This window comes from Elgaria multicarinata, chromosome 6 (assembly GCF_023053635.1).
Source record: "Elgaria multicarinata webbii isolate HBS135686 ecotype San Diego chromosome 6, rElgMul1.1.pri, whole genome shotgun sequence".
NCBI lineage: Eukaryota > Metazoa > Chordata > Lepidosauria > Squamata > Anguidae > Elgaria > Elgaria multicarinata.
The window spans coordinates 3227661-3250239 of NC_086176.1; the positions used below are offsets into that span (position 1 = coordinate 3227661).

The 22579-nt window shown below is 40.7% G+C and overlaps 1 protein-coding gene across 3 annotated transcripts in view; it reads left to right on the top strand.

Annotated features, from left to right (window-relative positions):
* GSK3B (glycogen synthase kinase 3 beta) overlaps positions 1-22579 on the top strand; it is a 293379-nt gene that overhangs the window by 215475 nt on the left and 55325 nt on the right. For 2 of the 3 annotated variants that reach the window (XM_063128873.1, XM_063128871.1), the window contains exons 9-10: positions 14801-14839; positions 18684-18870. In XM_063128873.1, the coding sequence (XP_062984943.1) occupies positions 14801-14839; positions 18684-18870 (226 nt within the window). The remainder of the gene's footprint in view (positions 1-14800; positions 14840-18683; positions 18871-22579) is intronic. The other variant, XM_063128872.1, reaches the window with a different exon arrangement.

Here is a 22579-nt window from a genome sequence, read left to right on the forward strand (position 1 = left end):
TGAAGGGAGAGCGCCTGGGTTGGCTGTCTCGGTTACTGGGCTCCATTGGGAGCAAAAGGGAAGGAGGTCGCAGCTCTGGGCAAAAGGCATGCCAGGAGTTGTAGTTTTTGTTTTCTATGGGGACAAGGAAAATCATGACGACATCTTCAAGGTGGCCCTGGCCAGGCTTTGAAGCTGAGAGAAAGAGAAAGTAATTTAATTTGTTTTAAAGTTAGCTTACAGGCCTTGGACCAGCCTACCTTGCAGGGTTGTTGTGATGGTAAGAGAGGAAAAGAAGAAATGAATTTAATTTGTTGACTCATGGTCATGACCAATACAAATTGCTATTATTCCTTCTTCTTCAGCAGGAGATATTGAAAATTGCTTTATCTTCCATGTGGCTCCATAGCAGTGGCATAATGCCACTAGCACCATAAGGTGGTAGGTTGACCATTTAACTAAAAAAATAAAAATTAAGAAGTGCTATGGTGTGTCTTCAGAGTGCAGGTATGTCAGATAAAAGGCCCAAGTCACTAGTGGCCTTGGCTCTCTGCCAAAACCTGTTATATGTAGATATTATATAGTAAATTATGCCAATAAATATTCTGGCTGCTTTTCTTTTTTTCATAGTAATAGCCTCAGAGCACATGCATACAATAGTTCCCTGCGTCCACTGAGATCTACTTCCCTTCTAAATGTTGTTCAGATATCTGGGCAATGATGGGTATATTTTGAAAACATATTTTTAGGTTTGCATATTTTTATCTGGTAGAAAGGGTGTTGTGTGTCCTGATTGTTTTGTAGTTTAGATAGGGTGACCATATTTTGGAAACCAAAAAGGAGGACAAGATGGCCGCCCCAAGGGGGCGTGCCCAACAACATGCCCAGCCACCGAGGGGGCGTGCCCACCCAAATATTATTATTATTATTATTATTATTATTATTATTATTATTATTTATATAGCACAATCAGTGTACATGGTGCTGTACAGAGTAAAACAATAAAATAGCAAAACCCTGCCGCATAGGGTGATTTCACAGCATGCAATTAAGACAAACCTGTTCTACATAACATCTTAATGTTAAAATCACTGAAATAAAGAACAAGTGAGACATTCAATGTATCTGAAGATTGAATAATGGGCATTGAATAATGCCCATTATTGCAATGTTAGACAAGGATCTTTCCCTCCTTTTATCCAAATATCTTCTGAATTTACACTGCCTCAGTGTGCCAAGAACAGAAATCCCAAACAGGAACCCAAAGAAAACTGTCCAAAGAAATGACTTAAACAAATCCCATTGATTTCAATAAATACTCCCAGATAATTGAATATTGGACTGCAGCCTCTTCACATCTGTTCACCTGACTCTAGCAAGTGCAAGCCTCTCCTGTCAAGGATAACTATGCACTCATAGAACCTGGCTTCATGGATCATGCAGCCAGCAGGTGGTCTCCAGAAAGATGCTTTCAGAGAGTATGAGATCCAGACACACTCAAACAAGTCAAGCCAAGCTACGCTATGTTGGGACAATTCTGGAACAAGGCAATACTTTGCAACCAAACCATAACAGTCATAAACAAAAAAGAAAAACACACCTACCTCATTGACAAAGCAATACCTAATAACAAAAATGTTGCAGAAAAGGAAGAGGAAAAGAGAGAAAAATATACACCACTGGCTATGGAAGTTAAAGAACTGTGGCAACAGGGAAAAGTTACAATTATTCTGTTAGTCACATCTGTCACCAGCATCACAACAATATTTTTTTTAGAGAAAATTAGGCCTACCAAAACACATCCACACCAACATCCAGAAAACAGTCATACTTAAAACATGCTCATTAGAGAAGAAATTTCTGAAGCAGTAAAAGACAGCATGACTTGACAAAGCCTTTCACGTTCATCTAGAAAAAACACCACAAGCAAGAAAAGAGAGATAATAATGGCAACTCTTAATTTTTTAAAAAGATTTTTTTTAAAGAAGGATGAACAATTATCAGCAACTGTTACATCATGCCAATTATTTTAAATGAACTGGAGAGGAAGGTCTATTTTTTAATTATTTAAGAAAATAATTACTATCTTCTAGCACCAGCTAAAGACCTACTTCTTCCTTTTCACTACAGAGCAAGTAAGCACAAATCACTCAAGCAAGCAAGCCAAACCATATACCAAAGAGCATGACTAAAAACAAATATCTATGTTGGGAAATAATTTCCTTCATGACTCAAAATTCCTGATCCCAAGTATGACAACCAGCAAAGGTTTTAGGAAATCTTGCTCATATTGGCATAGGTGAGATATTTTGCTGGTCAGAACTTTCCTCAGTATAGCTCCAATAGAAATACCTTAATGGAAGGCTTGCTGGTGACAGGTTACATTCCTTCATAATGCTACCGTAATTGAATACACATGAAACTCTGGTGCACTGTGTGACCTTGGAGTGTGCCACACACATGGGAGCTTCTATTAATGAATATTAGAACCACCAGCCAGTTGCCACAGTAATCAGAGTATTTTAGCCAGATAATAACATTACTAAACACCAAGAAGCCATTATTTATATGTCAGACTGTTCTGTATCAGCCAATAAAATTTGCTCTCATAGGAAGCCACTTTTTTATTGTTAAACAATCATACAATTTTCTTATTTTCTTTGTGTAGTTGTTGAAGAGATCTTGAACTTGGATTGGGCAGAGCTAAGGATGGTTCAGTAGCGGAGCACAAGCTCTGCTTGTAGAAAGTCCCAGATTCAATCCCCAGCTTCTCTAGCTAGGGAAAGGAGAGAATCCTGCCTGAAACCCTGGAGAGCTGCCGGCAGTCAGTGTCAACAATATTGGGCTAGATGTACCAGTGATCTGACCCAATATAAGACTCCTCTGTGCCTAAGACTGTGTGTCTGTGTCTCTGTGTGCACACTCTGCCTTTATGTACATTCTTTGTACTCAAGCTACCAAGATTGAATATGTGCTACCTGTATTTTTCATATGATATGTTAATAGGTATACATTTATTTAAGGAAAATACAAAAAAGCTGGGTTTTGTATTAATTAAAATTTATTCCATTTCATTCATCTACCTCTCAGCCTGCCCTTCTCTAGGATGCGTAAAAATCTATGGATACTACACAAAAGACTCAATGAATGCTTTGGAAATAACTGATGCCACCTCATTACTCATCCATTTTGGTGAGCAATGTAATATGTGTGCAGGGAGCCCACAAATCCCAGCTACCGCCACTGTGCTATGATTCTTCAACATACATTTAGAAACATTGAAAAATTACAGAAGTCGCTGTGCCCCAGAATAATTTGCTAGTAGATCATATATTTCTCACACAGACTGTTTGCTCCAACACATTGCAGCATGCTACATACTGGAGATCAAATATAAAATTGCACCTCTCTGCACCAAGAGTGAACAACTTGTCTGACAACTAAGTGCGCAATCCTATGCATGTTTAAATAGAAAAAAGGCTGCAGCTTCTCTCCCTCCCCCCCCCCCCCGATCTTAATTTTCCATAGAAAAATACACTTGGAATACATTAGCTGCAGGGAAGTTTTCTTTATCTTTCGTAAGAACCAATTATATTTAGTATCCTTTCCATAATCTGAGGACACGCTTTGACAAATACAGAGGCGTATGCCCCTCGTTTGTATATCAAATAGAAACATGCCATATTTTGTGAAAATGATATATTTCGCCTGTTGATCTTTTAAATACGTTGACATTAAAGAGAATCCAGATATATATGAAGAAGCCATCTCTTTTTTTTTTTTTTTTTGATGATGATGATGGCGTGTAGTGTGGTCCAGTGGTGCGGTTCTGGGCTGGCCATACTGGGCCTGCTGCTGGATGAGGTGGTGATTGCTGCTGGGGAGATGCTACCACTAATATTAAAGGGGGGATCACCCGCAACATCAGGCCCGGGCCCTGCTGAACTACGTGCTTGGCATCTGGTAGACTGCATCACACAGACACACAACTGCGGCACCAGTTAAAAAAAAGAAATAAAAGAAAACCAGCCGCTCGTGCCGCTTTGTAAATCGCCAGAGAGCTTTGGCTATGGGGCGCCAGAACGGGCCTTCTGAGCGCCGCCCCACCCCCATCCCAGCCTCTGGTGCATCATCGTTATAGCGACAACGCAGCAGAAGACTGGATGGGCCAGCACTGGCGCTCCGAAGGTTCGTTCCAGGAAGCGCCAGAACGGGCCTTCCCAGCGCTGCACCGCTCTCATCCAGGCCTCTGCTGCATCATCACTATATAGCGACGACACAGCAGACGCCCGGATGGGGCGGGGCCGCGCTCGGAAGGCTTGTTCCAGGAAGTGCCAGAGCAGGCCTTCCCAGCCTCTTTCATCTGGGTTTTTTTTTTTTTTTTTTCCTGAATTTCCCCCTGGACCCATTAAGCATGCTTTTCTCAGACATAATGGGGGAAACTGGGATTTCTGCCTGGTCATAGAATCATAGAATAGCAGAGTTGGAAGGGGCCTACAAGGCCATCGAGTCCAACCCCCTGCTCAATGCAGGAATCCACCCTAAAGCATCCCTGACAGATGGCTGTCCAGCTGCCTCTTGAAGGCCTCTAGTGTGGGAGAGCCCACAGCCTCCCTAGGTAACTGATTCCATTGTCGCACTGCTCTAACAGTCAGGAAGTTTTTCCTGATGTCCAGCTGGAATCTGGCTTCCTTTAACTTGAGTCCATTATTCCATGTCCTGCACTCTGGGAGGATCGAGAAGAGATCCTGGCCCTCCTCTGTGTGACAACCTTTGAAGTATTTGAAGAGTGCTATCATGTCTCCCCTCAATCTTCTCTTCTCCAGGCTAAACATGCCCAGTTCTTTCAGTCTCTCTTCATAGGGCTTTGTTTCCAGACCCCTGATCATCCTGGTTGCCCTCCTCTGAACACGTTCCAGCTTGTCTGCGTCCTTCTTGAATTGTGGAGCCCAGAACTGGACGCAATACTCTAGATGAGGCCTAACCAGGGCCGAATAGAGAGGAGCCAGTGCCTCACGTGATGTGGAAGCTATACTTCTATTAATGCAGCTCAAAATAGCATTTGCCTTTCTTGCAGCCATATCGCACTGTTGGCTCATATTCAGCTTGCAATCTACAACAATCCCAAGATCCTTCTCGTTTGTAGTATTGCTGAGCCAAGTATCCCCCATCTTGTAACTGTGCCTTTGGTTTCTATTTCCTAAATGTAGAATTTGGCATTTATCCCTATTAAATTTCATCCTGTTGTTTTCAGCCCAGCACTCCAGCCTATCAAGATCACTTTGAAGTTTGTTTGTGTCTTCCAGGGTATTAGCTATCCCACCCAATTTTGTGTCCTCTGCAAATTTGATCAGCGTTCCCTGCACCTCCTCGTCCAAATCATTAATAAAAATGTTGAAGAGCACTGGGCCCAGGACTGAGCCCTGTGGTACCCCACTCGTTGCCTCTCCCCAGTTTGAGAAGGTTCCATTGATAAGTACTCTTTGAGTCCGATTCTGTAGCCAACTGTGAATCCACCTAATAGTTGTTCCATCTAGCCCACTTTTAGCTAGTTTGTTAATCAGAATGTCATGTGGTACTTTGTCAAAAGCTTTGCTGAAGTCAAGATATATGATGTCCACAGCGTTCCTACGGTCCACAAGGGAGGTTATCTTATCAAAAAATGAGATCAAATTAGTCTGACAGGACTTGTTCTTGACAAATCCATGTTGGCTTCTAGTGATCACCACATTGATTTCAAGGTGTTTACAGATTGACTTCTTTTTAATATGTTCCAGAATTTTCCCAGGGATGGATGTCAGACTGACTGGTCTGTAGTTCCCAGGTTCTTCCTTTTTGCCCTTTTTGAAGATAGGGACAACGTTAGCCCTCCTCCAGTCGTCCGGCACCTCACCCGTCTTCCATGATTTTGCAAAGATAATAGACAATGGTTCTGAGAGTTCTTCCGCTAGCTCCTTCATTACTCTAGGATGCAGTTCATCGGGCCCTGGAGATTTGAACTCATTCAAGGAAATTAGGTGTTCTTTGACCATTTGTTTATCAATCTCAAACTGTAATCCTGCCCCCTCAACTTCTGCTTCAGTTTTTCCAGCTGGGTCATAGACCCGCTTTTGGGAGAAGACTGAGGCAAAGTAGGAATTGAGCACTTCAGCCTTTTCTTTGTCATCTGTTATCAATTTGCCATCCTCATTAAGCAGTTGAACCACCATTTCTTTCCTCTGTCTTTTACTACTCACATATCTGAAGAAAGCCTTTTTATTGCTTTTAGCATCCCTCGCTAATCTCAGCTCATTCTGAGCTTTAGCCTTCCTCACGCCATTTCGGCACTTCTGCACCACTTGTCTGTACTCTTCTTTTGTAGCTTGGCCTTCCTTCCACTTCCTATATGTATCCGTTGTTTTTTTCAGGTCATCTCTAAGCTTTTTGTGGAGCCTCATTGGTTTCCTCTGTTGTCTTCCAAATTTTCTCCTTGTTGGAATTGTTTGTAACTGTGCCTTTAAAATTTCCTTTTTTAAATACTCCCACCCATCCTGCACTCCTTTTCTCATTAGGCTCATTTGCCATGGGACCTTACTTATCATAGTTCTGAGTTTATTAAAATCAGCTTTCCTAAAATCCAGAATACGTGTATGGCTACACTCAACTTTTGTCTCCTTCATAATCAAGAATGATTATGGATCATCCAGTTTGGCCCCCCTGGATCCGGACATGTCTGGGCAAAACCAGACATATGGTTACCCTGGTTTAGACAGCTGCTCCAGGCAAGGCACGATGGTAGCTGTAGGTGTTTCAGGTAAAACAAAAGATGTGGTTTATCACAAAGTTCTAGTTTAAAATACAGTTCTTATTAACACAAATTTCCATTTACAGTTGTGTGAAAAAGAAAGTACACTCTCTTGGAATTGTATGATTTTACATATCAGGACATAATAACAATCATCTGTTCCTTAGCAGGTTTAAAAATTAGGTAAATACAACCTCAGATGAACAACACCACATGACATATTACACCGTGTCATGATTTATTTAACAGAAATAAAGCCAAAATGGAGAAGCCATGTGTGAAAAAGTAAGTACACCTTATGATTCAATAGCTTGTAGAACCACCTTTAGCAGCAATAACTTGAAGTAATCATTTTCTGTATGACTTTATCAGTCTCTCACATTGTTGTGGAGGAATTTTAGCCCACTCTTCTTTAGTTCATTGAGGTTTGAGGGTATTTGTTTATGCACAGCTCTCTTAAGGTCCCGCCACAGCATTTCAATCGGGTTGAGGTCTGGACATTGACTGGGCCATTGCAACCCCTTGATTCTTTTATTTTTCAGCCATTACATTGATGGTGCTGTATAAATAAATAATAATAATAATAATAATAATAATAATAATAATAATAATAATAATAATAATTCTGTTGTAGATTTGCTGGTGTGCTTGGGATCATTGTCCTGTTGCATGACCCAATTTCGGCCAAGCTTTAGCTCTTGGACAGATAGCCTCACATTTGACTCTAGAATAGAATCATAGAATCATAGAATAGCAGAGTTGGAAGGGGCCTACAAGGCCATCGAGTCCAACCCCCTGCTCAATGCAGGAATCCACCCTAAAGCATCCCTGACAGATGGTTGTCCAGCTGCCTCTTGAATGCCTCTAGTGTGGGAGAGCCCACAACCTCCCTAGGTAGCTGATTCCATTGTCGCACTGCTCTAACAGTCAGGAAGTTTTTCCTGATGTCCAGCTGGAATCTGGCTTCCTTTAACTTGAGCCCGTTATTCCGTGTGTATACTCTGTATACTTTGGTATACAGAGGAGTTCATGGTCGACTCAATGACTGCAAGGTTCCCAGGTCCTGTGTCTGCAAAACAAGCCCAAATCATCATCCCTCCACCACCGTGCTTGACAGTTGGTATGAGGTGTTTGTGCTGATATGCTGTGTTTGGTTTTCACCAAACGTGGCGCTGTGCATTATGGCCAGACTTCTCCACTTTGGTCTCGTCTGTCCAAAGGACATCGTTCCAGAAGTCTTGTGGTTTGTTCAGATGCAACTTTGCAAACCTAAGCCGTGCTGCCACATTCTTTTTAGAGGGAAGAGGCTTTCTCACGGCAACCCTTCCAAACAAACCATACTTGTTCAGTCTTTTTCTAATTGTACTGTCATGAACTTTAACATTTAACATGCTCACTGAGGCCTGTAGAGTCTGAGATGTAACTCTTGGGTTTTTTTGCAATTTCTCTGAGCATTGCACGGTCTGACCTTGGGGTGATTTTGCTGGGACATCCTCTCCTGGGAAGATTGGCAACTGTCTGGAATGTTTTCCACTTTTGAATCATCTTTCTCACTGTAGAATGATGGACTTTAAATTGTTTGGAAATGGCCTTATAACCCTTCCCAGATTGATGGGCAGCAGCAATTGCTTCTCTAAGATCATTGCTGATGTCTTTCCTCCTTGGCATTGTGTTAATACACACCTGAATGCTCCAGACCAGCAAACTGAAAAAACTTTGGCTTTCATAGAGGTGGTCGTACTTGCTGATGATCAATTAATCATGGGCATTTGATTAGCAGCACTTGTCTGCTACTTAGCATCTTAATTCCTATGGAAGCAGTAAGGGTGTACTTACTTTTTCACACATGGCTTCTCCATTTTGGCTTTATTTCTGTTAAATAAATCATGACACAGTGTAATATGTCATGTGTTGTTGTTCATCTGAGATTTTGTTGTTGTTTATTCGTTCAGTTGTTTCTGACTCTTCGTGACTTCATTGACCAGCCCACGAGGAGCCTTATGACAAAGGTGAAAGAAGAAAGTGCAAAAGCTGGGTTGCAGTTAAACCTCAAAAAAACCAAGATTATGGCAACCAGCTTGATTGATAACTGGCAAATAGAGGGAGAAAACGTGGAGGCAGTGACAGACTTTGTATTTCTGGGCGCAAAGATTATTGCAGACGCTGACTGCAGCCAGGAAATCAGAAGATGTTTACTTCTTGGGAGGAGAGCAATGACAAATCTTGATAAAATAGTTAAGAACAGAGACACCACACTGACAACAAAGGTCCGCATAGTTAAAGAATTATTATTATTATTATTATTATTTATATAGCACCATCAATGTACATGGTGCTGTACAGATTACACAGTAAATAGCAAGACCCTGCCGCATAGGCTTACAATCTAATAAAGTTGTAGTAAACAAGAAGGAGGGAAAGAGAATATAAATATAAACTCCAACTGTCAGGGATTTTGCCAGATTGATTTATAACAGTAAAAAGGGCGGCTAACAAAGGGGCCCACCAATCCTGATTGATTTTAATAAATTCAGCAGGGATAAAATCTATGCCTGGTGCCTTACCCCCTTTAAGTTGTTAGATTAATTCAATCACTTCCTCCTTAGAGACTGAATTCCAGGGGGGGAGGGAAGAGAAAGTGACATCCTGCATATCAGCCTGAGCTGATTGTATAGTGTCTGGGTCGGTAAAAATGGCTCTGAAATGATCCTCCCAGACCTGAGCTGGAATTGTGCAACTAGGTGCTTGGCAGTTGGATCGTAAGGCGCCCAACACAATCTGCCAAAACATTTTTGAATCATTATTCAAGGAGTCATGTAACAGCAGGGACCAGGAGTTTCGTTCAGCTTGGCATCTTTTTTGGGCTATGAGAGACTTATATTGCTTTTTTAGCTGAAAATATGTCGAAGGGAGATAATTGTAGCCCAGTTTTCTGTAGGTTATATAAGACTCCCTTATCTCATTTTTCTTCAGGTAACATTCTCTGTCAAACCAAATAGGGCCCTTATAGATCGTAGGGGCAGTATTATCTCCCGGAAATTGAAGGACTTCATGCCAATGATGTGATCTCAAAGATTGCATTTAACAATGAGCAATATTGAGCAGATATTAATTTCAATATTAATGAATTAATCACATAAATTTATGTGTCAAATCACATAAATTTACTGTCTCATGCTAAAACAGTTTCCGCCTTGGTTCATGTAATCACTAATCTGCATGCAGTCCTTGGATGAAAAGCAGACCCGTATTCTTCTGGTATGTGTTAATTGTTTTTATTGCAAGTAAGCTGGAATATGTGAAAATAACCCATTGGTTTGGATTCATATGTCAACAGAAAGATACCATCAGTGAGCCAACCTAAAAGTACATATGCCAGTCTATAGCTCTTTGATGGCACAGACACAAGGTGTAATGTCTAATCCTACTGTTCCTGTTTTGGGGGAAGGTGCTGCAGGTAATCAATCAGAATCAGATGCAGAGCTAGAGGCAGTGGTGCCAGGCGCCAGCCTGTACCAGTGGGGGAGACAGCTCTCACGGGTGATTCACTAGCCCTCTCCAGAGCTTATCTCCTCAAGGCCAAATCCTACACACTCAGTGGGAAGTGAGCTTTCTTCTGGAGGAGAGCGCCCTGACAAGCTAGCTGATGTTAGGGTCCACTGGAAGCTAAAACACACGGAGTGGAAAGAAAGCGTGAGAAGGTCGGTCCGACTAAGATTGCGCCAGAACCTGCCTTAGCACCATGCTCTCTGAAGTTACGGGCATTTGAGAACAGGGTTCCTATTCTCCTTGATTGGACAATTGTCTCGCTTAGTTTGCATAGTTTTGCCTAGGGGGAAGTTTCCAAGAGATTAGACTCTCTTCAGGTAGAAGAGACGTTTGTTGCTTAATAAAAGCTTTGTAGATTACCTAGCAGGCCTCGTCATTTGCCTCCCATCGAAAGCAGGAGTTTTCTGAGAAACACGACACAATGGCTCTCTTTCTTCGACTTGCCAATACTATTATGATTTTCTTATATTTTTCCCATGCTACAGTTATTTTTTGGTTTCCTTTATTAATTTCTATTTTTGAAATCAAGTATTTAGCCATTCAATAAAATACTCAAATGGGTTGGCTAGGACAGAAAGTTACCTGGGAAATGGTTGAAACGTTTTATCTCCTTGCATACTGTTCCACTGTGGAGTAGAGGTGAAACTACAACTCCTTCCTCCTTTTCTCTTATTGCTTACATATAAATATCCTTACTTATTTATTTATTTCATTTATGTTCTGCCTTTTTTCCTCTTGCAAGGAACTCGCTGATCTTTCTCCTCTACATTTCATCCTCACAACAACACTATTAGTCTGAGAGTCAGTGACTGGCTGAAAATCACCAAGTGTGCTTCATGGTTTTGTGGGGACTAGAATCTGGATCTCCTGATTCTCAATCCAACACTCTAAGCACTACACCACACTGGCTCTCATATTTAATGGGTGCGGCTAGCCTTCTGCATCTATTAGATTTGGTGCCTTCGTGATCTGATTCTGTTCTTGATGCATCTACCAGTGTTGTGTACTTTATCCACTCGTGTTCTCTGTTTGTGGCACATTGTGGTTTATATTGTGTATTGATCTGTGAAGGGCTAATTTGTGGATAGTGTAGCCTTGTAACTAGTCCTGATTTTTTATTCATAGGTATAAATTATTTCTACTTTCCAGAGAAAATGTGGACTCTTTCCCAAAAATATTATTTATGAACTTTGGGTAAGGATTGTCCCTAAACTGTGTAGCATCCCAGAACAGATTCCCCCTCCCCCTGCAGTCCCCCGTGTGCCCCCCAATGCTACTTTGGAGTAGACTGCGGGTGTCTGGGAGAGAGGATAGGGAAGTCTGGTCACAGAAGGGTTGGATCCAACCCTAAGGGTAGAAAGGGGGCTTACAAACAAGAAATGCACAGAGATGAGAGTTTAGTTTATTTATATGCTATATTTCCATGATGGGCCATGCCCAAAGTGGCTCACAATAAACATCAAACACCAAAATACAGTATATAAAAAAGAATTAATTACAAAGCACAATAAACTAAAATAAAACAAAGTCAAAATGTCAAATTCAATATAATAATAAAACGATATAATCAAATATTCAAGCAAGGTCAAAATTAACAGTAAAAAACTAACTAATGCTAGTATTGCTATGCTCCAGCGCTCACATCAGCCCATTTTAAGTCACAGTTTAGGGGATCATGGGGGATAAACTCTTCTCACCAGGCGAGATGGTTCACAGCTGGCTCCCTCATCACCAAGGAGGCACTGGCAGCAGCAAAGGGGAGGTGTTGGGGAATGGCTCCGAGACGTCTTCTTCCCAAGCCTGCCAGGTGTTCTGGCTGTTAGTGCTGATCGCTAGAGCTCCTCTACAAATAATATGTGGAAGCCAAAAATGATATCAATTTTTCTTTAATGCAGGGGTGCAGAACCTCAGGCACAGTGTTCAGATCTGGTCCTGAGATCCCTGCCACCTTTCCTCCAAACCCTCAATTTTTTTGTGGTTTTCTGGATTTTGTGCAGTTTTTTCTGCATTCTAAAATGCAGCCTCTGAGAGCTTCTCCAAAATAGAATTTGGTCCTCAGGTGAAAGAAGTTCAACACCCCTGCATTAACAGATGCTTTGAGTTGTTTCCCCTTTTTGAGAGAAATCAAAAATTTTAACTACATTCCAAAAACTTGTCATTTTTTTTGCCTTAGCAGTGTATACTTCAGTTCAGCTAATTCATTTCTGATTACTTGAATTGCATTAATTATGTTATAAATATTAAAAACATGGTTCTAACAACATCTGTTCGTCTTTATTTTTCATTCCAATGATGTACAATTTGAATCTTAGCCAAAAAGTGTAGTGGAAGCATGCTTTTTAAAATAAACTCTTTCAATTGTATACTTAACATGGAATTGATACATAAGAAACTGGATAGTTTATTGACTGATAGGTAGGGGGAGGGTTGCATTGTAGAAATTTGCTCTTCAAATCCCAAATTGTGAAGCCTTAAAGTTCTAATGCTCATTATTACTTTTTCTCCAAGGAAATAGGTTACAATGGGGTGCTATATGCTGTGCAAAAAAGATCATGGATATAGCAGGAAGTTGCAAATCAAATTCTAATTAGACTTGTATTATTTCAGAAATGTAGTTTTCAGTAGCTTCAAGTGCCTATCATTTTTACAGTAGTTCACGTAAAAAGCCCTTGTTAGATCCAATATACTAATATTGAGCTCATTCTTTGAACGTGGATGCTTATATAGCATCCACTGCTATATCCATGAACAAGAAGGACGTGGACGTAGCAGCAGGCTTGGAGAAATCCCAAGGTTTGCAGAAGAACAAAAAAATGGAGGGGGGGGACACCCTAGGAGGGAGGAAATCCCCCCAAACAGTCTAGTGAGAACTGAGCATACTCAAACATGGAACGGTGTCTGACTGTTGGAGGGGAAGGAATGGGATGGAATATCCTGGAAGAGATCCTGGTCATCTAGAAGCATGTACAGGAACACTCTATTACAGCAACATTTTGTCACAGGTCCCACGTACGTGTGTGTGTATGCGTGTGTTCCAGTGTGTCATCGTATATCAACATTTTATAACTAAAATGAGCAAGTCAACTGAAAATATTATTGTCTGTGATGATTATAACATATATTTGTGAACACAAGAGGTATTTTTTTAAAAAAAATAAAAGTTCCTGTCAGTGTTTACATGTTTCGTTTTAGTTTTCTGCTTGTGGCTTTCCTGTGCATTTTACCTGGCCGTATTTAGTCTGCATACTAAAGGTTAGTCTGCCCAATTGCATTTCCTTTTGTGCTTTTAGCTTTTCCTTTCCTTTGCCAAGACTGCTTTAGATTGTAATAGATTTCACTGCGACGGGCCGGGCTTTTAAACCGAGTGCTAAATTTTAGTCCGCAGACTAAAAAATAATCCGCGGATTATTTACCAAGCAATTCCCTCACTGAAAACTATATTAAATATAGTAACTGTTCTCCTCAAAACATAATAGTGAGGGCAGTTCACAGCTTACAGCTAACTTTATCACCTGCCTTTTTGTACCTAAGCACAATGCAGCACTGAAAACATCTCTAGCTTATGATGTGGGCCATTGTGCTTAAGTGTTGGCAAACTGGATTGACCTGTAACTGTGACAGACCCTTGCTTTTAATGTTTGTTTTTTGTATGCTTTTCTGTAGTTTTTGGTGGGTGAATATACAGCAGAACAGGTTTGAGTAAGAACAGTTAAACAATGCAGTGCGTTTCTTTTATTGTCAGTGTGTTCTTATAAAAGAAAAAAGATAAATCCCCCTTTAAATGGGTATGAGGGCATAAGGAAAAAAGCCACAATAAAGAAAAAAAAGTTAATATTTTACCAGCATTCCTGAAGTGCTATGTCCAGTTCCTGAAGCATCCTAATGCAATATCAGCCAAAAAAATCTAAACACTAAAAAGCCATTGGCGGGGAAGTCAATCCAAAATGAAGAATAATCCGCGGCGGCCTAATACCACATGGGTCATAGAAATTTAAAGTGATCATCTTAGAAATGAAACAACATTTTATATCTATTGCAGGTGTGATTTCAAAACACTTTTGAACTTGTGATTTTGGGACAAATAAATAGAGGAAAAATGAGTCTGTGCATTAGAGCATGTTTCATGTTCTTTCCTATGTCTATGGAAATCTGTATCCAAGACAGGGAGGAGCAACTGCATCTTAATATTGAAAGTTCAATATAATTTTACTTCTTTGATTTCACCTTTTTGTTACTTTTGAGTAAAGTCACTGGCATTGGAACATGCATTTAAAATGTTTCTCTATTATGCCTCACCCTTGCAAAATCAGATTTTTGAAGTTGGACTTGCTGCTTTCGAGATGTTTAAAAGTTCTGATTGTATTAAACATTTAATATTTCCCCATCACCATGGATTTCTTATAATATTGGATATATTTTTCCTTGCTGGACTATTCTTTTGGATTGACTCCCCCTGTTTGGATTATTTCACTGCATTATCATCTTTAGGACTCGTCAGGAACAGGACATTTCACCTCAGGAGTACGGGTATGTACATAATATATTTTTTTATATCAGGTTTTTTGTTGGAGTCAGAGAGGCAAAAATGAGGGTGGAAAAGTTGGTAACCAACAGCCATACATACTAAAGGGGCAGCTAAATATTATATATATTTCCATTTTTCTGTTAAATGCCTGGGGGACTGGGTGGCATTTTGATTTTTCAGGCATTGTTAATTTAAAAAAAACTAATTCCAAGCCCTAGAAAAGCCTGCAATTATGGTAACTGCTTAAATATAAGCTATGGTTTATTATAAGACGTTACATGAATAGCTTCTGCTTACTTATAGGAGAGATGAAGGTAAAGAGGGGAATTCTAAGTACTACGAGTAATCTTCCAAACAAATCAAGGAAATGAATGTTTCCACAGTTGCAGTTCATTTTAAATATTAATTAAGAAAATTACAAAACATGAGAAATTTTAATTTAAAGGAAACAAATGGCATTTCAACACACTATTGTGCTTCCACCAAATTTCATAGTGGGTGGGGTGTAGTTTCATTTAATAAACTCTGAGATAATATTTGAGGTTCTTGAAATGTGTGGGAACTGTTGATTTTTAATAAAATTTTGCCCAAATCTGAATGAAAAGTTCTCAAAATGCCAAACCTGTGCGATGAAAAATGATGTCTTTAGTTCATTTTACAACAAGTCAGTCATGAGCCACACATGGGTTGCACCCAAACATAGATGGGTTATATCAATAGCAGTGCCTCCATTTTCTTTTGATGAGGGGAGTGAAGTTATTTTCTTTGCTGTTTTTGTAAATGAAGAGGTGAGCAAGGCAGATAGGGGGAATTAAGAGAAATTAAGGAAGATGGACACGCCTGCTATAGGTTGAGGTTATGAAAACTACTGCCAAAGGTTGAATCAAGCTCTTGCCATAGGATGACATTTAATATCACACATTTAATATCACCATGAATGCAACAGGACTTCCCCTTGCTTTTCTCCTCCTTCATCCCTTGTTGCCTCCTTAAATCTGCTCTGGGGGTCCATTGGCTGCTGGGGGTGGGGATGGTGTCTGATCAGCTGACGGATTGACACAATTAGATACAACCCATAACCTACTAACTTTAGAGGATTCTTATTGGCTTTAAATTGTACTGCTGTGGTCAGTGGATTGCAACCTAAAATTCAGGCATGGAGATTCAATCAAATTCAGTAGCTATGTTCTAGATAATCACCCAAATTTTCTTGAAATAAAATTTAATTGCCCAGTCATGTTGCACCTGCTGCCAAAAATCCATTGATGGACTTCTAGGTTCAACTTCATACCCAATCCTTCCTGTTTTCATGAGATTTCATGAGATTTCAAAAAGCAGCAATAAGACTGAGAGCAGACTTTCTGTGAGAGCAGGCTCACACAGCTTGCCAAGGAGCTGTGGTGAGAAAACACTTTTACCTCCCTGCAGAGAGGTAACAGCAAAGTAACAAAGCTAATGTAAACATTTTTTCAAAAGCCAACTAAAATATTTTTTTTAAATTGTCTTCAAAGGAGGGAACAAGATTTTGCCCCTAGACTGGCTGTATTAATCACTTGAATTCTAGAATAATAATAAAATGTAATACTCCATTTATGCCATGTCTTATAGGACCCTCAAGTGTCTAATAACCATGATAAAAACACAAAGCCAGTAAAGCAACAAAAAAACGGAAGGAACCAAGAAAATAACAGCAGTATCAAATGACAAGCAGTGAATAAAAATCCTGATTAGTTTGCAGATCACCCAGGTGAAATGCATGTCTAATAAACAGTCTTAACAGAGTTTGAAGGCATTGATTTCTTAGCTATTCTGTTCTCCCAACTCACACCCCCTTTTTTCCAACCTACCACCCAACCCTGTAATTGCTAGGCACAATTACAACTGTGGCCACAGCTAGACCTAAAGTTTATCCTGGGATCATCCAGGGTTCGCCCCTGCCTGAGCACTGGATCCCCTGTGTGTCACCTAGATGAACAGGTTTGACCCCTGGACGATCCAGGGATAAACCTTAGGTCTAGCTATGGCCTGTGTCTCTTAGCCATGAATTGTTGCAGTGCTAGTTCCACAGACTCATTCCAGCTGAAAATGAACATACTGTCCCTAAAGCAGCTGTTTGTCATGGACTGAAGGCACAGGGAAAGGTAGCTGCAATCCTCTCTTCTTGCTCAGGATATGAAGCAAGGAGAAGTGCTGGAACGTAGACAGGGTTCGAAACCTTGTGTTTCCTGGAGTAGTGGTAGGGAGAAATTTCCGCCATATTAGCAGGGGGAAAGGGGTTGCTTACCTCTTCCCTTGCCCTCCACTCCCATCACCCCAAGCCTTTCCTCTGTCTTCCGGCTGGGCTCCAAGACTGGAACTAAACACAGGAGGGGGTGGGCAGTTCTGTATGTATGTATATTTGCAAGAGAGATTAAGCAAGAGTAGGGAGAGTTAATCACCTCCTCCTACCTGTTGGTTCTCCTCTACAAATCCCCCTCCACTGCATTTATATTACCTTGTCAAATTTGTTTAAGTTTGAGTGAGGAAGTGCAGTGGCTTTGTAGCCTGAAAGCCATGTGGTCGTGCTTTTCTGAGCTGGACAGAGCAATACTGCATTCTTTGCACCTTAGGGAAGAATTTGCTGCCGCTCACTTTTTCCCCCATGTGAGGTAAGCAGATAAGGAGCTAATTCCATGTTTGTTTTAGAAGTCTGATGGATTTCTTTCAGACTAACCATGGTGCCTTTTATCGCTTCAGCAGCAGCTTGGGTTAAATTTAGTAGTACTTGAAGCAGAAAAGTTGTGCTTATATGGTTGTTGGTCTACCTTAACCTAATTTTAGTCTTCTAATTCTTTATCTTTTGGATTTTTCATCATGCACTAAGTTAGTGTTCTCTACAAATTCCCCCACTCCTGATGAGAGTGCACAACCACCCCCTTTATTAGTGATTAGGAAATTCTTGAAGCAGTTTTGATTCTGCTGAATTTTAAGGTCTCTGGGCATATTTGCAGTTCATTCTGTATGTAGTATATGCTATTCCTTAGTGTTTTGTGAGTTAAGTTAACCAGCATTCATCTCAGTCTAGTTTCAGGATTTAACACATACCATCTTCCCATGACCTGCATTGCACACACAGCATAGCTGAGAGAAACTGTTTAAGGAACCTGATTTAATGTGTGTGTGAGAGAGAAAGAAGGGAAATCTAGATGCAGTGAAAAACTGGTGACAAAAGAATGCTTGTGGAGAGTACAAATCACAGCTTTTAAGGAGTGTTTTCTATATGCTGTTTAAATTATAGCCTCTAACGTCTGAGAGAGAAACTAGCTGACTCAACACCCTTCAACTGTCTTTCCAAATGCCAGAAGTGCAAAAAATACCCAAACTAATTAAAGGATCCATCAAACTGCTAACTGATCAGTGTCATCTTGTCTGACAGCATAAATCCATGTCCAAGATAAAATCAGCTAATTGTTTAAAAGATGGAATTATTTCATCTTTTGCTTTCAGAAAATCCTGTTCATTTGCTTTTCTTTTTCCCCCAACCTATGCGTGGCAGATTGCATACCAGTTATATTTTGAATGGATTACTTCCTTTCTTTCTAAAGTTTTGTGAACTCTGTATTGTATGTCCCACCCACCCCGAAGGGCATATAACTTTACCCTAGTAAAGCAAACCCCTTGCAATTAACCCTTTCCAGACTTAGAAGGTTGATTAAGCTTCAGCACTTTAAATATCAAATGTTGTTAATAAAAACAGTGAGCATAATTCCTACTCTAGGGGGTTTACTTGCTCAGACACACTGCCCATCAACAAGAGTAAAGAAAAGTATTGAAGGTTGACAGACTGTTCCTCTTGTTCTGCCATAGGTTTTCCGGCCCCGCACTCCACCAGAAGCAATAGCGCTATGTAGCCGTCTGCTGGAATATACCCCCACTGCACGCCTGACTCCTCTAGAAGCATGTGCACACTCTTTCTTTGATGAATTACGGGACCCAAACATCAAACTACCAAGTGGACGAGAGAAACCTGCGCTCTTTAACTTCACCACTCAAGGTAGTCGGGGAGCATTAAGGAAAATTGTATGCCTGAAATTTTCTGTGGCACAAATGTGGCATCATCTCAAGCTGTGAGGATAAAATCATTGGGCAGTTGGAAATAGAACAATATTTCCAAAGCAGGAGGGTGTAGAATAGAGAAAAACATATGGAATAACTATGTATATATTTGGCAACTCAGTTTTCATGGAGAAGAGACTGGGTGACATATATTTACATCTATAACCTCAGGAGGCTGGTGGCACATGGTATAGTGGAACCAGAGTGCACAGGGATGCAGTGCTAGCACTTATTTTTATCTTTCTTTTTTATTTGTATTTTAAATTCAACAATTTTATTTCTCTTTAGTTCAGATTACATAAGTCAAATGATACGTCATTCATTTACATTCAATTAGAATTCCCTTTTCTGTCTGGTTTTGATTAATAATTAACTTGCTTAATACACCTTATTTCACAAATTCTTAATCTCTACATCTCCTGTTTACGGACCAAATTTTCTTTCATACTTGTTGGAAAGGGAGCCTTATTTGCTTAGATCTATGCTCTCCATAGCCCTGTATATGCCAACAGGGGCATTCTTCCATGTTCTGCTATATTTACAAATGCAATGAATTTCTGGATGATTTGCCCACCCTGGGTGATTTGCCCAATTTGAGGTTTTTAATTACTGCTTGGAGTTCCTCCAATGTCATTTCAGCACTTAACAGTCTTGCATCATCAAAGCTGGCAATTTTGTTGAATTTAAATATGTTTTCATAGCCTCTTCTGATGACTTATATAAATCTGAATAAAATTCTGAAAATTGTTTGCAAATCTCATTGTCTTAGCTCCATAGTAACCTATCTCTATTAGATTTGAATTAAATGTCCATATAGGCTTGGTTGGTGTAGAACACAGGGGTCCTAAAATTGCTTTGATAGGAACATGGTCTGTTAAACTAATTTGACCAATATTTACCGCTGCTGCTTTGTGGTCTCTGTGCATCACACATATGGGCCTCGTGCCTGCGCTGAGCCTCACTTCAGGAACATTCTATAGTGAACGGAAACTATTTTCAGCGGGAATCCCTCCCTCACCATTCCTACGCACATGCTCCTTATGGTTCCCATTCAATCCCTCAATTCTTTGACTGCCATAGTACAAGCCTCGTAGGGAACATTGTCTTGTTTGAGACCGCATTGATAGGGTTATTTCTCCTCACCTTCTCTTCTTAATTTTTTATTCTCTCTCACTATTCTTAAATATTTCATTCCTTTGACATTATTTCAGGTTTTTTTTATTGCCATGATCTCGTCTGTATCGGGGGATTGCCTTTGAGGCGCATGGCCTCCAAGCACATTTTCATAAATGTGTGAAGTGTGGCAGTAAAATACTGTCTAATAATAGACATAGACTTTGTTTGTTGTATTTGGGAGAGGGCCATGTAGTAGAGATGTGGTCTTCCTGTCAGTCCTTTTCAAAACAAGCCTGCCATAATAGGGCAGACAGACTTCGCACAGAGCTATGGAATAGGGCTCTGGAGGCAGTACCCACAACGAGACCCTCAATGGCTCAGAAATCGCCAATCACCCATCAGAGTGTAACTGCAAGGTCCCCACAGGCTTCTACAGACGATCACACACACCCCACGCACACACACACTCCAGTTCGGGTGCTAGCCTTGTCCCTAGCTAAAAAGTTATCAAAAAAAGGTAGGAATCTGAAAATCTCCAATTCCAAGAAGCTATGGTCAGTTTCATAGCCCTGAGATGACAGTCTGGGAATGGTCCACAAGACTCACAGAAGCAAGGTCCCATATTAAGGACCTGCTTTTCAATGGTGAAGGCCTTTTTAACACCAGTACCCGACGACACAATGGAGTACAGCAAGGAATAAAGCCAGGAAAATTGGATGAGCCAGTATCAACAACAGCAAAATCAGTACTTTCGATATTGGCACTGGCCCCGTGAGTCATTCTACCCACCAAGACAGAATATAGACTGCCCTGGCAAGCAATCATCCTCATTGGGTTCGAAGAGACCATATTCTTCCTTTCGCTAGAGACAATTGAAGAGTTCCAAGGACAATTCCGCCAAGCAGCATTTTTTACTCTCCTATCCACCATGTTGCCCAGCATCCTCCCTATGAAAATTGTCTTACTCTGTTTCTCCCGGTGTAGAAGTCCATAACAACAAACAACTGGGTTCTATCTATTGTTCAGAAAGGTTACAGAATAGACTTCAATACCCACCCTTTCAGAACCACTATTATCTTTGCGAAATCATGAAAGACAGGTGAGGTGCCGGACGACTGGAGGAGGGCTAACGTTGTCCCTATCTTCAAAAAGGGCAAAAAGGAGGAACCTGGGAACTACAGACCAGTCAGTCTGACATCCATCCCTGGGAAAAAATTTGGCCACATTATAAAGAAGTCAGTCTGTAAGCACCTTGAAAACAATGCAGTGATTACTAAAAGCCAACTTGGATGTCTCAACAACAAATCCTGCCAGACTAATTTGATCTCATTTTTTGATCGGGTAACCTCCCTTGTGGACTGTGGGAATGTTGTGGACATAATATATCCTGACTTCAGCAAAGCTTTTGACAAAGTGCCCCATGATATTCTGATTAACAAACTAGCTAAAAGTGGGCTAGATGGAACAACTATTAGGTGGATTCACAGTTGGCCACAGAATCAGACTCAAAAAGTGCTTAACAGTACCTTCTCAAACTGGGGGGCGGTAACGAGTGGGGTACCGCAGGGCTCAGTCCTGGGCCCAGTGCTCTTCAACATTTTTATTAATGATTTGGACGAGGTGGTGCAGGGAACTCTTATCAAATTTGCAAATGACACAAAATTGGGTGGGATAGCTAATATCCTGGAAGACAGAAACAAACTTCAAAGTGATCTTGATAGGCTGGAGTGCTGGGCTGAAAACCGCAGAATGAAATTTAATAGGGATAAATGCCAAGTTCTACCTCTAAGAGATAGAAACCAAATGCACAGTTACAAGTTTGGGGATACTTGGCTCAGCAATACTACAAAGGAGAAAGATCTTGGAATTGTTGTAGATCACAAGCTGAATATAATAATAGAAGTATGGCTTCCAAATCGCGTGAGGTACTGGTTCCTCTCTATTCAGCTCTGGTTAGGCCTCATCTTGAGTATTGCATCCAGTTCTGGGCACCACTCTTCAAGAAAGATGCAGACAAGTTGGAGCATGTTCAGAGGAGGGCAACCAGGATGATCAGGGGATTGGAAATAAAGCCCTATGAAGAGAGACTGAAACAACTGGGCATGTTTAGCCTGGAGAAGAGAAGATTGAGAAGAGACATGATAGCACTTAAATACTTAAAATACTTAAAAGTTGTCACCACAGAGAAGGGCCAGGATCTCTTCTCGATCATCCCAGAGTGCAGGACATGGAATAATGGGCTCAAGTTACAGGAAGCCAGATTCTGGCTGGACATCAGGAAAAACTTCCTGACTTTTAGAGCGGTATGACAATGGAACCAGTTACCTAGAGAGGTTGTGGGCTCTCTCACACTAGAGGCATTCAAGAGGCAGCTGGACAACCATCTGTCAGGTATGCTTTAGGTTGGATTCCTGCATTGAGCTGGGGGTTGGACTCGATGGCCTTATAGGCCCCTTCCAACTCTACTATTCTATGATCCCAACATATCCTTCAAGACAATATTTATAACACAGTCCAGCGGCTCAGACTTT